Genomic DNA, 15,382 nt, shown 5'->3' on the forward strand with positions numbered 1-15,382 from the left:
GCCATGAGCCACTCGCATTTGTGAGCCACACATGGCAATAGGAAATGGCCCTTTCTTGCAGGCCAGACTTGAGCCCCCACCCCATTAAAAACTACTGTTAATTAAATGACACAACTTCCCACAACCTGAATACTATAAAGTTTCATTTCCCTTAAGTGCTGGACTGAAGCAATCACTTCACCCTTGCAATTCCATGAAGGGAATGGTTTTCTTCAAACAGGGCTATTTAAAAACCCACAGTGGGTGTGCTGCTAAATGCAATGTGYCCCTGTAATCCAAGGTGACCTAATGTTGATAACCAAGATGAAGTCAGTGCCTCCCTCCCTCTCAAATTATGTGCAGAGACAAACACACCAGGAACACTCTGTCTGGTATTGTCTGTGGCAGCATCTTCCCCCCAGCAAACACTGCAGCACACACTTCAGACACTTCTGTGGAACCCTGCAGGAATGACCAATGCTCCTCACCAATGGCATAAAGCATAACACAGGAGCTACTTAAGGGGGAAAGAATGGCTGCGTGGAGCTGCCCTTCCTGTGGGTATTGTGAGTTCCAGACACTTTCATTCCCTGCAGGGCTCAGGACACTGCACTTACCCAGCCTGAGGAGGTTTCTCTTTGCAGCCGAGCACTTCTAAACACCCTCCAAGTGTTTTCCTTCACTTGCAATGTGACCAACCAATGCCAGTAAGAATCAACTGGAATAATTATGTGTAATAGGGGATTCAACAATCACCACAATGGCCCTTAAAAGAAATACATGAAGCAAAACAAAATGGAAACAAAACTGCAAATCAAAAGGGGAAAAATGCAGCTAAGACCGGGCCTTGGCAGCTCCCACAGCAGGTTTACTTCTGCAAAAAATGACCTTCAGCTAATTTGTTCCCACTGCTTCTTCCTTTTTCTGCATAAAATCGTCTTGATGYAGTCTGCTTCAGATATATCCTCAGCTGTAATATGGCTGATGCCTGGAGTTGCTTTCAGAACCTCATGCACCGTATGTTAGTAACACAATGTTTGGGGATTCTTCAAACTGGGCAAAACGTGACAAAGGAACTGCATGGGTGGAAAGCTGGACTTTGTGAGGAAAAAAAAATCGTTAATTGATCTGGTAGTGACCTTGGCTTTGTCACTAGGACCAGAGCATATAGAGCTGTCTTTATTTTGCACATTAGCTTTCCAGGAAAACACAAAACTTGTCAGTTGCCTCTCCCACTCCTGTACACTGAATTTCCATTTTTAAGTTAAGGAAAAAGGAATGAAGACATGGCAGTTCTGTAAAACCAGCACAACTCTCTACATAATGAATGAAGGGCTTTATTGAAAACTTTGTCAAACCATTTAGAGCTTCAGAACTGCGTTAGCACAGACACTGCTCTGATAACACCCAGTCCACCAAGGGAACTTGGGAATTGTGCTCTTAACATGATCCATTCTGTGCCTGCAGGGGATGCTTCAGCCCCTCATAAATGTTGGTACCAGGCCTCCAATGCCAGCAGGGCAGGCTGGCATTGTTCCCACKGCAGAGGAATGGACAGGATTCTGGTGATACCAAAAAACCACCGAGGGACCAGAAGGGGATATGAGGACAGGGGAGATCTCCCACCACTRAGGCTGGAAAAGTGTTAAGACAAAGACATGTTAAAACCCAAACAGAAAGCGAATCCAGCAAGAATGCTGATGGGATTAATCCCATTTGAACAGATCTAATTTATTATCTTTTACTATGGTGATTGTGGCAGAGGAAACATGCAGAAATTTTTCCATTGGGGGAAAAAAAAAAGGTGATTTTTTTCAACTTTTAGTAATGAGGCTATGTCAGCACAAGTTACAGCTGTGTGAGGTTCGACCCTGTTATCAAACACGATGAATTACGATTGTGTGATGCAATTTTTTAAATATTATAATAGAAATAGCTGTTCTTTGGAGGYAAAGGAAGTCCATTTCTTTGCACTKGCGGGTAAGGAAAGAAATTTAACTCCCTGTGTGCCCATGGCAGGAACAYCCCTTTTTTAACAAATTTCCCAAGGAATTGCTTTCCAAACTCTAAATCCATATCTTCATCCTGCAAGGTCAGTTTCTACAACTGGTTCCAACAGCCAGTCACTGGAATTCCCTGCCCTCCTCCCAATGAACTCTCGTTTTTTTAAATAAGGGGAAAAAATATTGATAATAAAAAATGTTACTGGAAACTGTTGTGATCTCCAAAAAAAATGGAGAAATGAAGTAAAACATTCCTGTCAGGAATCACGGAAACTCATTTCCTTAGAACAGAGCTCTGTGTGTTTGGATGCACTGCATGGGCAGTAAAGTCTTCAGGTCCTTCTGCTTAGCCAAGGTAACCCAAAAGGTCCCGGAGGTCTTTACACAGCAGACAAGTGGTGAAGGGGCTGCTGCTTTGGGGGTGCCAGCTCCAGGAGCGCCTGGACAGTCACAGCTACCTGTGTCAAACCCTTCTCTTCTAAAATATGCAGAGGCAAACATAATTGCTCCTGAATGGGGAACAAAACAAAGACAAAAACAAAATGGATGAAAACCACTCAACTGAAAAGAATAAAAAAATTAAGCAAAAGGTGACCAAAATATGAAATGTTATGGACAGGCAGCACACACACACAGGGGTAGGACATGAGATTTCTGCTTGTGACAAAGGAACCTTGATCTGACCTACTCAGTGAGGGTGGCTTTGGGCTCATCTCTGTGCTCTTTTAATAGGAAATTCTACACATAAGAATTTGAAAAAGGATTGTGGGAGAAAAGGGGAATAGCAAACTGTCCTCCATCTCTGCCCACACTGATATGGCAGCAGTTGATGAACTTGAGGAGGGGGAAGCTTTGCTTCAATACGATCAATGTGCTACAACACAGGGCATGAGAGGAATCCCAGCTTCCTTTCCAAATCCCACCTTTTGGAGAGAGTCCTCCTGGGACAAGCCTGTTCAGCTACAGCCATGAGGGGAGCCCTGCTGTGGAGCAGGGAATGAGTCACTACCACTCACTCACCTCCCCAAAGTGCCCCCGCTTAGCGGGTGGCCCCCAAAATCATCCTGAGGAGTAACAGTAATACGCAAAAAGCAAAACGAGGTTTCAAASTGTTTATTCATAGTTGTGCTATTCTCAGACTAAGATGTATTTAAAGCCTCATCCTACAGAAGTCCTTGGCACCTCTTGGCCATCCTTACCCCACAACAGTCAGAATACATTTCCAGCAGCTCTCTGTATCCGCAGAAAATAACCCAAGTGCATCTACAGAACTACAGGGACTATTTTTCAAGTGTTATTTTCACATCAGCTGGCATTTCTCCACTCCTTGAGTCTTTACTGATTTTTGAGGTTAAAGAAATCCTTCAGCACAAACAGTGGAAGCCAACACTCCTCCCACAAAGCTCCGAGCAGAAAGAAAACAAACAAACCCCGACTGCAATTCTCATAGAAAGCCATATGCTCAGGCTAAAATACATTYTTCTTCCAGCAAATGTATGTTACTTTGAAAAAAGTGTGCTTTTTGAGAAAACATTTGCAAACTTGAATAAATATGCCTTATATTTTTTCTTACGTATGCAAACAGATAAGGGGAAAAAGCTTTGGAATGACTCCATACCACAGACAGTAATGACAAACAGAATTTAAAAACTGGAAGGCACTGTTAGTGTAAAACCCCTTGCAGCTTTTATCACAGTGTTCATTAGAAGTTAAGAAACACAGGAACTGAGTTCATTTTAGTTCATACCAGTAAGCAGTGCAAAAATAGCTTACTTAAAAATAAAACAATCTCACCCCGTCAAAGGTCCCTTCTTTACTCAGTGATGTTTGTCTTGGACAGAATACTTTGTGTGACTTGGACAGAAGGCAGCAGCTCTTTTACTTGCTCCTTTGATAAATACACATTTCATGGTACAAGAGCTTGTGAGACCCACATAAACATAACACATTTTTACTGGTAGTGACCATRTTTGCAACTGAACTCCTGTGTACCTTAAACTGTGCTTCAGAGGTGTTCCAGGTCATGGCTGGAATGTCAACACCACTTGCACTGGGTTCCAAGCCATGTACTGCATTTGCAGATRTAACAGAAATTTATTGAAGACACATTTGGAACAGCCATTTCCTGAACACTTACCTGTCAGGTCTCTGAGCAGAGCTCCCTGAATCAATCTCCACTCTGAGGAGACACGGTCTGTTACACACATGGGGAGTGSCCTGAAGTTCTGAGGTGTCCCTGAGACATTAAAGCATTAAAGCACCAGGATGCTTTTCCTGGGGAGGGAAAAGCTGTGAAGCTTTATGGAAGACTACCTGAGTTTTGTAAAACAGTGAAGAGTGCTTGTGCAGCCAGACTTATATTTGTGCAATTGCATGATACAAGTGTTTCTGAAAATRACAGGTTAAGAGGAAGAAAGGAGTAAGTAGGGAACAAGCTTGGGTTGGGGTACCCAAGATCAATTGCCAGCTCAAGTTTTTGGTAAGTTTTTATCCAGAGCACAGTAAAATGCTATGACATTCKGTAGCACCTGATAGAATCTTACAGATTTTTCTTTCTGTGCCAGAAAACTTTTCTCTTAAAGCTGTTGGAGAGCTTAATTTCTCTGAAATTTTTCTGCTTGAACTATTGTAAAGTTCAAGTGGCTCAGGATTCATTGACAGTTGATAGTTGTTTTAAAAATCCTGACTCAATAGAACAGTGTCTATGAATTCGAGAAATCAAATGCTCTCAGAAGAAGAATAAAGGACTGGGGGTAAAAAAAAAAAACAGTTTGAAAGTTCTGTGGACAAACTTACAAGACCATGTCTCCCAAGATTGTGAGATCTCATCAAGAACACTGATATTGAAAAAAATACTTCACATTGTTGAACATTTTTCCTCAGATAATCCTCACAATTTTATCAAAGAGGTTGCAATTCCCATTATACAGATGGGGGAACAGAGGCACAAACTGACACTGCAGTTTTCACTAYACCACTGGTCAGCAGATTACAGCACGTACCACGTGTCCTGACCTCAGCCCTCACTGGAGCACAGGAACAGCACCTCCTCCCTTGTAAAGCATTTCATCTGCCCAATGTGACACAGCAAATACAAATGGCAATTGGGTCACAGATGGTGCTGTGGGTGCACCAATGTGTTTGCACATCGTACTTGTCACCTCTGTCCCATCGGTGGGAAACAAAGCACTTCATACACACAGTCTTGGCAAAGCCCAGAATCTGTTCCCGAGCAGTGACGGAGGGAGGAAGCAGCACCACTATCCTTCACTAGAGAAAAAAGACCCAGCGATAGAACATACAGAGCGTTAGCATTAGAGTACAGTAAAACACCACAAAGCCCCAGAGCTGAACGGAAAGGGACACAAGACTGGATTCTTCTGAATCTGTCCCCAGGGAAAGAAGAGTCTCAACTGTTCTTTTAACGCTGAGGTTTAGCTGGAGAATGTCAGAAGGGGAACAAAGATTGTCCTGTCCAGAGTGTGTAAGCAGGAAGGGAAAACAGACAGAAAAAAAAGGTCAGTCAGTTAGCCATAGCAACATCCACAAAGCAGTTATCAGACATCTCAGATACAACCTACACATTCGAGAAGCACATCACAGCTGGTTAATTCTCACATAGAAATCTGTAAGACTCCCATTGCAAAGAACTCCATGTCAATATTTAGTATTCAGTGAGGTGCCTGTCACCTCTACAGCTCAAAGATGTACCTATTCCTTGTTGTTAAAAACAGCAGTTTACACAAGCCTTAGTGAAACCCATTTTTCTCCAGAAGTGAAGAGGCTACAGGTGTCTGAGATGCTGCTGGCACTGAGCACTCACCAAAGTTCAGCCTTCACATGTAACTTAATGAAAGCAGCAGGATAAGGAATTACTTATGTGTAACTGAGGCGTGGATGAAGCATCCTGCACAAGTATCTATTACTAATTAGAGTTTAAGAGTTCTGTAACTATCCAATTGTGTCTCTTGTCTCCCTTTCCCACAGGGAACTGCTAAATATCAGTGAAATCTAGATGCATGGATCAACCCATTCAGCTGAGGGTTTTCTTTGATCCAAGGGCTTTAAAATCACCAAAGTCCTACAGAAATTGCTGCTCTGCTGTGGTGTCTACAATTAGCCCTTTCTGAAAGTAGCCTTTCCCTTAGAAGGCAAATATTCCTACGTGGATCCATGCTTTCAGAAAGCCCTTTATTTTTGTAATTAGAACTGAAATGAAATTAAAAACCTGCAGGCAACTTTTCAAGAAAAACGTACTAGCCTGCCCCACCATTCTTACACACAGGTATCTTATGTTCACATCTCAGTAGAGATGTAATGCAGACATGTGAAAGCAGCTTTGCAGTTTGGGGGTGGTATTTTACTAAGTTTTCCCAGTGAGACCCTCCTTGGACTCTTTCACATTAAAACAAGATGTGGTAAGATATATGAGATATATGAGAAGAAGAGAAGGGTTCTACACAGTAGGGGTAGCAGATGGAGCAGCCTGGGTTTACAGGGGACKTTTTCTTGTTTGGCCTTTGTGTTTGTTTTTTAATTGTGGGGCATTCCAGTAATCTGCTTTGTACTGCAATCTCATAAAAATTGTATCTTCATACTTAAGGGAGCTATGAATAGGGAAGCTGGATGGAATTGCACAATTTTGCCCCAGATGAATTTATATTGTGCAGTTCTGCTGAATTAAAAGTACATAGTTTCTTAGGAGACCAAAGCAGTGCAGAATCTCCCAGCCCTAACGATCACTCACAAGACTCTACCCCGTTCCAACGCGATTCACCACTGAGCCATGTGAAATTGCCAGGCAGCTCAATAAATAAGTCATCCTGAAATCCCAGTGGCTCAAATGTCTGCAAGTGATCTGAAAACACCAGAAAATCCTGCATGACTGACTCAAGAACTGCCTTTAAATGTAGCTGGGAAATGAGTCATGGGGTCTACTTCTCCCTTTCAGAAAACAAGTGAAAGAAACCAGCACCTACAACAGAAACACCAATGCTCAGCAGTGTGAAAACCCAAATGAATTAGTGCACTGGAAGAGAAATTAAGAAAAACTGACGTATTAAAAACTATTTGTACTGAGACAGCTGCTGAATAAGACAAAGTGCAAAGGACAGGACAGCATAAAACAGGATAACTGGACTAACAGGATGAGATGGACTATTTAATATGTTTCCACCTCCTAGATCTTACAAGTTTCAAAAAGGAACAAGGAATACCAGAAGACAGATTTCTACCATTGGTACATAACAAAAGAAGTAGGAACTATGCAAAGACAGCTACCCTCAGAGAAAGCCAATAATTCTGCAACTTGGTGGTAAGACAATAAAGACATTGATGTAAGAGAATTACAGTGAAGGAACATGAAAAGCTTTGGGATAAAAAAAAACCACATGCAAACCATCATCCAGATTTCATCCCACTTTTAAACTGTCATGTATCTAATCTTAAGAAAATGTAACTKGTTTTAAAGAATCTGCCAGTTTTAAAGGCAGGCTCGAACTCCATTAGCTATTACGAATTTGAGGCACAGTTGTTAAGTCAATCTATACTAAACTATCAACTAGATGTACTGCATTCTGATAAATTGTATCTGGCTTCATTTTACTCTGGAAGACCATGAAAGGTAAGTCTGATCTATAMTGCAGGACAGCTTGTACCTGAACCTTCTAAACGTCTCATCATCTTGTTTTAATCCAATTTTCCAAAGAATGTTGTATTTTCTGAAGCACCAGACAAAACTACATCTGAAACATTGTATCAGGACAACAGAAATACATACCTGAGGCACTCCAATCCTTCTGCAAGCTTCCAAGAAATTCTCCACATTTCGTCTGCACTTTGCCATTGTAAGTTTAGGCTGCAAAGAAGCAAAAGGTATTCAATGTTCTTAACTGGTAAGAYTTTAAAAGATTTTTATTTTTTATTTAAATAAAACTCTTAATAAATCTCTTTGCCAAAAACACCACGCTAACATAAGCTTSTCTAATTCAAAGCAGGCTCTGCTGAAGTTTACTTTTCTTAGAAAACCATCCCAGTTTTCAAAGCTGTTTTATGAAAAGCTAAGTTATGAATGCTGGATGATTTTAAGAAAAGAACAATTCTAAGTTCTGCAAYATTTATATACACAGTGTTCTGTAAAAGTCTGTAAAACTGGCTAACACTTTAAGTGACTACAGTATGATGGTTTTAAAAGTGTCTTTTGATGAAATGCACATCCCATGGCTTCCATGCTGTGATTTCAGAGCATTTAATGACATCAAGCCATCTAGAGTCTGTTCTTGATTACTATAATGCAAGAATATATAAATATCAAACCATGTTTCAATTAGCAAAGAGGCAAAAAAATAAAGGCTAGATTAAACCAAAAAATAAAAAACTGGAAGTGAAGCTTGCTGCTTGTCAGACTCTTATAAATGTGTTTGATGGAGCAGTTTGAATTGCACTCACTGGCATTTCTTCAGGCGGGGATTTTTCTGCAATCAGTTTTTACACCTCTTCAGACATAGCACAGCATAGGCTCTGTCTTGTTCCTGCTCTCAAAGCTCATTCTCTTCTGGTTCAAGAGACAAGCTCTCTGTTCCTCTAAACACACTWTGGAGCAGCAGGCAGCAGCCTCCATGTGTTCAACACTTCCATAAGTGGAGGGGTTTCTTCTCTGCCCTTCTTGAGCTCTGTTTCCCCACCAAGGAAGCAGGTTAAAGGCCAGCACTGGCTTCTTTCTCCCAAAGGACCAAGGGAGTACAAAGATCACACTGTGCCTGGGGCATGACGTGATGCCTCTTCTGCTCCTGGAGCCACGAGACTCAAGGCTGCCTTTTCCTTGGGATTCACATGACAAAGCCATGATTTAATTCCTAACACAGAACATTCAGCAGCRCATCAAACCAGGCCATTGAAAAGATCTCACTGATGCAAGTCTCCTGAGCAGTAGCTCCCTGTCTTTGCTTGGAATGATACCAMAATCTGCCTAAAATGTTGGCACATTCAGTTCAGTCATTCTCAAAGTAATGGGGSCATCTGCCCGTTCACATCAAGTCCCAGAGACAACCACAGTGACACAGTTGGCAGCCCTGGAAGTGCCAGTTCAAATTCCAATACCATGAAGACTCACTCTGAAAGAATGAGAAGTGAAGACTACATGCATGTTTCAACTTCTTCTCCAAGGAACAATCTGTTTTTTTCCTTATTTATACAATTTAAAGGTGCATAACAAACAATATGCCTGTCCATATTTCTTTTAAGTAGTTAATCCTAACTACTTTCACTGACCTTTCTGACTTCCACAAACACAGACTGGATAAATAATCTGTTGTTATCTCACAGATTCTGACCTTTCTCTAATTCTGTGCTTTCCCCTACATAATAGACAGCAATACTTCCCTGCTCTAAATAGTCCCCAGACACAACCACCTTTTTTTCCTGTTATCACAAAGGTATGACTAGATTTGTTTTGTTCCAGGAGTTCCTGTTCTCCAAGTAGCTTGAGTGTGTTCTGCTAAAATTCCTAAGCAGAGGAATTTGTAGTGCTGTGGACACAAGAATCAGCTTTGCCTCTGCCTATTTTCACTTTCTCGTGTAACGGGATCCTACTTGTAGTAATTCCCTGCTACGTTTTCCTGAACTTCTCAGACATTTTGGTCTTTTAAAATACCCTATTTCAATTTTCATGCTGAACTGTTTCTCATTTCACTACTTTTTCAAGTTAGCATACTTAGCACATGAAAATGTTAACATTTGCTTCCAATCTGTTAGAAATAACTTCCTTTAAATGAAACAAACCTGAGCAGAATTTCATTTAGTGACACTACAGACCTTTTTAAACAGCACACATTGTTATTTTTTGTCACATACATTCACTGATGAGAATCTGAGTTTAGTGTCTGTCTGGATGACAGGACTTTGTCACTTTGGACAGCTATGAAGTAGTGTCATTGTTACACACTTACAACAGCAGGTGAGGGGACGTGGATGCTGGGGACAGAGCGGGGCCGCACGTGGTTGGCCAAGTGGCACAGGACGACGCCATCCGTGAGAGCTGCCCCGAGGTCACTGGGCAGGGACACTTTCAACCGTGACTCGATGTTCTGTGGGAAACCAACAGGGACACASACGTGGGAGCTGAGAGCTGCATTCTTCCCACTCCATCATTCTGCACAACAGTTTGCACGAGGCAGAGTTCCTGCATTACAACTCTGTCTGTCCTCATGGCAGTTCCAAGCARCTTTCTGAATAACCCCAAGGAAAGCCTCGCACATTACTGGGGCCCAGGGCTGGCCACAGTCTGGGAGCAACTGAGTTCAACGAAGAACAGTTTTCATTGTACAGCACAGTGGGCTGATACAACCATTATTCAAAAATAATGGAAATCAGGATCTTGGAACAGTATTCCTAACCCTACATATTCTCAGAGAATGCTTCTGCGAAAGGAAGTGAAAATAATTGTCTTTATGGGTTGGAGGACAACAGAATTAACAAAAGTCAAGACAATATTTTTGCCTTTAAATAAAAAYGGAACTATTTGGCATAAGCAGTCATTTAAAAAGAAGATAGCATTTGTATAACAGAATGAACAAAAATCTAATTCAGGCTTTCAAACTCATTAAAAGTGCSGTGTGAATTTCACTGAGTTGTAACACTGTATCTAAATTTTTAAGTATTAAAAAAAAATTTAAGCTAATGTGGGGAGAAGAACAAGAGACAGACTAGATAGAAAGCAATTTGAGATAACATAAGACAGGGTCTGCAAATACCACCAAGTTTGGTTTCATCTAAGGTAACCTTTCTCCTTTTAGAGAAAGGAGATTGTCCTTCCTTTAATAGTTAGAAAGAGAAGAAATTTTGTTTGTCTGGGATGCTTATGGCTTTAATATTCCTGTTTATTGTCATTGTACCTGGGCACAAACCAGGAGTGTGGCAGCCCTGGGCAGACAAAAAGCACAAATATTAGAAATGTTTGTGCCTCAAATCTTCTGCGCTTAACTAAGGATAAGGCAAGAATCAGCAGACAGATCTAGGGCACACAAGGAAATCGTGCTGTCAGCATGACTGGCAGCAGTCTCTGCACTCCATCTGCTTTTCTGTCAGGGTTATAGCAAAAAAGAGTTTAAAAAAGACATTAAAAGGGGACAGTAAAGGCAGTTTTCCAGGGAGTTCCTTACAAGTGTGAAAGCTGATAAGGAAGAAAGGAAACACACACTCATTTTAACAGCCGAGTTCACCGGACATTTAGGAGCAGGAGTCAGCACAGTTTATTTTACAGAATTTGAAGCTGGCTTTATCTACCACAAACAATCAAGTGAACACCACTGTACCTAAAYGAAAGAAGTACACAGACTGTACCACACCATTTAATTTTGGTCAGCTGTGCCCCATRTTGGTGAAACTGGTCCATAAGACAAAGGCAGATTTAGCAGGGTCACAAAACACATTTACTGCAATGTCCAYGTTCTGGCTCCTGGCAGCACTTACCTTGCGTAGCTGCTCTATCAGCTGCAGCTCCTCCTCCCGCTGTTTGGAGTTTTGTCTCACTCGAGCATCTGCAGAATCATCAGCAGGAGACAAGGCACAGGTAGAGGATGAAGCAACAGCTAAAACAGCAGCATGAAGGAGAGAAAATCACTAAGCASGGTTTGGCTCTGTGTTGTTCGCTGCTGTACCGCATACAGAGTTTGGGTACAGTACATCAACATCACTTTCTCAAATCTCTTTCTTTCCTTTGATTATTAATCAAACTAATGGTCTACCAACCTAAATGAGGTGTCAATTCAATTCCCTCACTGTTTAGATTTTGATCTTTCTATTGGATAAATAGTTGTGTACAAATGACAACAAAATTTTATCATATGGAATATGTTGAAATGGTTCTCTTTCTCCAGAAATTGCAACTCTGCTACAGGCTACTGGACAATGTAAGAATTGTCCAGTTTTAAAGGCTTGTGTGGCAAAGATGTAAGTGCAGGCCAGGAAGAGCAAATTCTCATACTTCCACAGATATGACAAAAGAATATTGGACAGCTCCAAATAAAACCCTGTTTGTTCACAAAGTATGCAATGTCACCTGTCTACATATGGAATTCTGAAACGAGTTTGATGATAAAGTAAAGTAAAAATGCTGCAAGCCCCAGGTAACGCAGATGTCAATATAATGTAGCAAAACTAGCTAATTTCTGATCTATATAACCTACCTTTCTTGGCTTCACCCCTGACAGCTGTTCGGAAAAGGAAACTCTCAGGTCGCTGGGAAGGGTTTCTATAGGAAGGCGGGGCTGCATGACCAGGATATGGAGGGGAAAGGTGGACTAAACAAATGTGGAAAGGCACAGGAAAGGAAGGAGGAAGAAGGAAATGGTTAGAGTTTAAATAGGAAATGGGTTCAGCAATGTGGTAATTAAAAAGAACAAACTAAAAATTTTAATGTAATAATGACAAAATAAATTACAGCCATGCATGATAAAAGCAGAGCAGGAAAAGGCACTTCCAAGGACACTTGCATGCAAAGCACATTCCACATACCAATTCCAGCAACTGTTCTGACTCYTGCTGAAGGCATCTGTATGCCAAAGCCTGTATGAAGGCCTAAACCAGCCAAACCCTGCACTATACCTGAGGACATGCTTCACTGTTGTCTCTTCCCTTGTGTTTTTCTATGGAGACCCAAGTAACTGGGTAAATTCTCACACACAGCAGTGCCACAGACAGAGRTGGGAACAGATGCCTTCCCTCTCTTCATGGTACAAATAAGTAAGCAGGCATTTTGATGTTATTTTTCAGAWTATTTTTCCTTTCCCTGTTACCTGTCTGAGCAGTAGGCGAGCCAGGRGAGATAGCAGATCTGTCATCACTCTGCGAACAAAAAAGAAGAGTATGAATGATCCTAATCTGGAAAAGCTTTGACTACATTTTAATTTGCTGTGCTTTAAGAAAAGTTCCATCCATCTAAATGTGTTTCAGAAAAAYAACCAGAAATAAGAAAAAACATAATATGTTGTTCCCCAAGTCTTATCTTTACTGGGACAAAGCTTTTTCTTTTACAGAATTGAGACAACTGCTTCTTTTTCCTGAGGAAAAAGAATGATGAAACAGCACTGACTATGCAATGACACATTGTTGTTAACTCTTCCTTCCAACCCAAAGTGAAAAAGTGCTCTTTGCAAAGGGACACCAAAAACCAGGTACTAAGCAACATGCAGAGCTGGCATTACAGCAGCCTGGATAAGGATACACCTCTTTGACACSTTTGCTAATGCAGAACTGCTGTTTACTGAACATCTCTCTCCCCTGTGAAACACACTGTGGTTTCATCATAGTGCTTACACAGATTTCTTGTGAGGAATGCATCCAGCAAAGCAGTTTCCAAGAAGAGAAAGAAGCAAGTAAAGAATACAAAAGTGTACTTTTGATGAACTCAACTTGATCAAAAGYAAATGATCCTGTACAGAAAAAAAACATCAAAGACAACCAAGAACTCCTTGGAGCAGAGACTGGTTACCACATTTTATAGATCAGGCCTCCTGCAGACACAGCCTAAAGCTAAGATGAGGTAATACCTACTACAGTTTAATCAGGTGAATCAGGTTCATACCCTACCTGAACTTTTGATTAGATGCTGACAGACTAACACCTGTTAAAACAGATGTGTGGATCCGGGATTTTTTTTGTTGGCTCTAGTGGTGAATGATAATAGCAAGAGATACCTTGACAGGACTGAAGGTAGAGGCACTAGGCAGGGTAGTAGCACAGCTTTCTTGGTTCAGCCCTGAGAGTGACTGAATGCAGAAAGAAAGAGAAGGCAGTAGCAGAGTTAGTGAGTAGCTGACAGGTCATGCACAAAGCTGGAATTCAGCAAAATTAAAAATGAAGAGGTGACCATGATCACATTTTCAGAAACACTCAACAAGCAACACATCAATACTTGCTGAACTACAGTTAAAGCCTTCCTACCCTCCTGAACTTTTTGACTAAGAAACTTAGGAGGTGCCGTGTTTCTTTCACACACAATACAGTGACATTAAAAACAGAATTAAGAAGAGTAAGTAAGGCAAAAGCTTATTTAGTAACACCTATGCCATCAGAAAAAAGAAATGTTACCCAACAACAGACCATTCTAGGCCAGTATAAACAAGAAATAGCTTTCTTTTTAACGATTTGAGGATTTTACGCGTTTTTATTAAGTCATGTTCCTATCAAATTTATAAATTCAGAGAAACCCACATACAAGAGGCTCAATAATACACAATTTGCCACAGACACTAAAAGCTGGTCCTTGTGATTACAGGCAAAGTAAATGTGATTCTGTGGGTGGAATCTAGCTCTCAGGGAAGGTGTCAGCATCAGGATTTACAGTGTTGCCACAAATAAAGTGCAGCCACGTATCAATTATGACCAATATCAAAAAGAGCCAAATATGCAACGTTTCCTGTTCATAGAACAGGGCCTGCAGTTCACTGACAGGTGGATCTAGAAGGCCAAATCCTATGTCTCACTGAAASCATCATCAAAACTTTAACATCTGAGGACTGAATGGCTCACTATACCTTCTGAAACAGCATTAAAATAGCAAAGTGTCAGCTCAGCACAAAAAGAACATCAAGTGACACCTAGAAACTCTACAGATAGTGAAYGACACATTTGGGAGTTAGTTTTTAAAACATTTGCAACTGTTCTGCCACTTCAGAATAGAAGAACCAGAAGGACTAGAAGGGAAGGTTTAGACTCAGGGCAAGCATTAAGCATGAACATCTCCAGGTTGTGTGCAGACTTACAGCTGATCCTCAATAAARCCTCTTTCTTCAGAGCAGGGCAGAGCCAAAATGGTGGGATTTTAAACAGTTTTTTAAGAGTTTCAAATATCACTTGACTTAGACAGCACATTAGCTAGCACATGAGAACAGTAAAATAAACCAGAACTAGGTGGGCTGTAACATCAACGTATCTGCTCATTCCTGTATGAAAASAGCAAGACAGGCTTGACACAGACTRAGGAGAAGTGGTCACAATGCAGGTACCCAGCAGTGGGTGGAGGGAAGGGGACACAGCACAGCACAGGGAAGGACAATCACAACACCAACACACCGCATGCTCTTCACCTGTTTGCGAGTGCCTGGCCTCCTTTTAATGGTATTGGTGTTATTGTCAATCTCAAACACAAAGAGAGGCTCAAAGCCATTCTGTCAGGGACAGTAAGGAAAGAAAGAGAGGGAAGAAAGGAAGAAGTAAGGCAAAGAATGACTGTGAGAAAAGGCAGCCACAATACGAAAGGAGCCAGGATTTAGTAATTTAGAAAGGAGCTGCAATTTAGACTTACACCACCCTCTGCATATACTGCATTCAGTCTTTAGGGCAAGCTGAAATCACAAACATTTCCCTGCACCAGAAACAACTGCAGATATAGGGAGTGCCAA

At 41.2% G+C, this 15,382-nt stretch overlaps 1 protein-coding gene across 8 annotated transcripts in view; it reads right to left on the reverse strand.

Annotated features, from left to right (window-relative positions):
- Positions 1 to 380: 380 nt before the first annotated feature.
- Positions 381 to 15,382, reverse strand: part of LRCH3 (leucine rich repeats and calponin homology domain containing 3) — a 60,828-nt gene continuing 45,826 nt past the window's right edge. For 4 of the 8 annotated variants that reach the window (XM_057367193.1, XM_057367194.1, XM_057367191.1 and 1 more), the window contains 6 exons: positions 12,776 to 12,824; positions 12,167 to 12,280; positions 11,451 to 11,569; positions 9,929 to 10,066; positions 7,762 to 7,839; positions 2,499 to 5,453 (listed from right to left, as the gene is read on the reverse strand). In XM_057367193.1, the coding sequence (XP_057223176.1) occupies positions 5,253 to 5,453; positions 7,762 to 7,839; positions 9,929 to 10,066; positions 11,451 to 11,569; positions 12,167 to 12,280; positions 12,776 to 12,824 (699 nt within the window). In that variant the 3' untranslated portion in view covers positions 2,499 to 5,252. The other 4 variants (XM_057367196.1, XM_057367195.1, XM_057367197.1 and 1 more) reach the window with 3 other exon arrangements.

This window comes from Malurus melanocephalus, unplaced genomic scaffold (assembly GCF_030028575.1).
Source record: "Malurus melanocephalus ecotype Western Australia unplaced genomic scaffold, MMel_1.1 scaffold_75, whole genome shotgun sequence".
NCBI classification, from domain to species: domain Eukaryota; kingdom Metazoa; phylum Chordata; class Aves; order Passeriformes; family Maluridae; genus Malurus; species Malurus melanocephalus.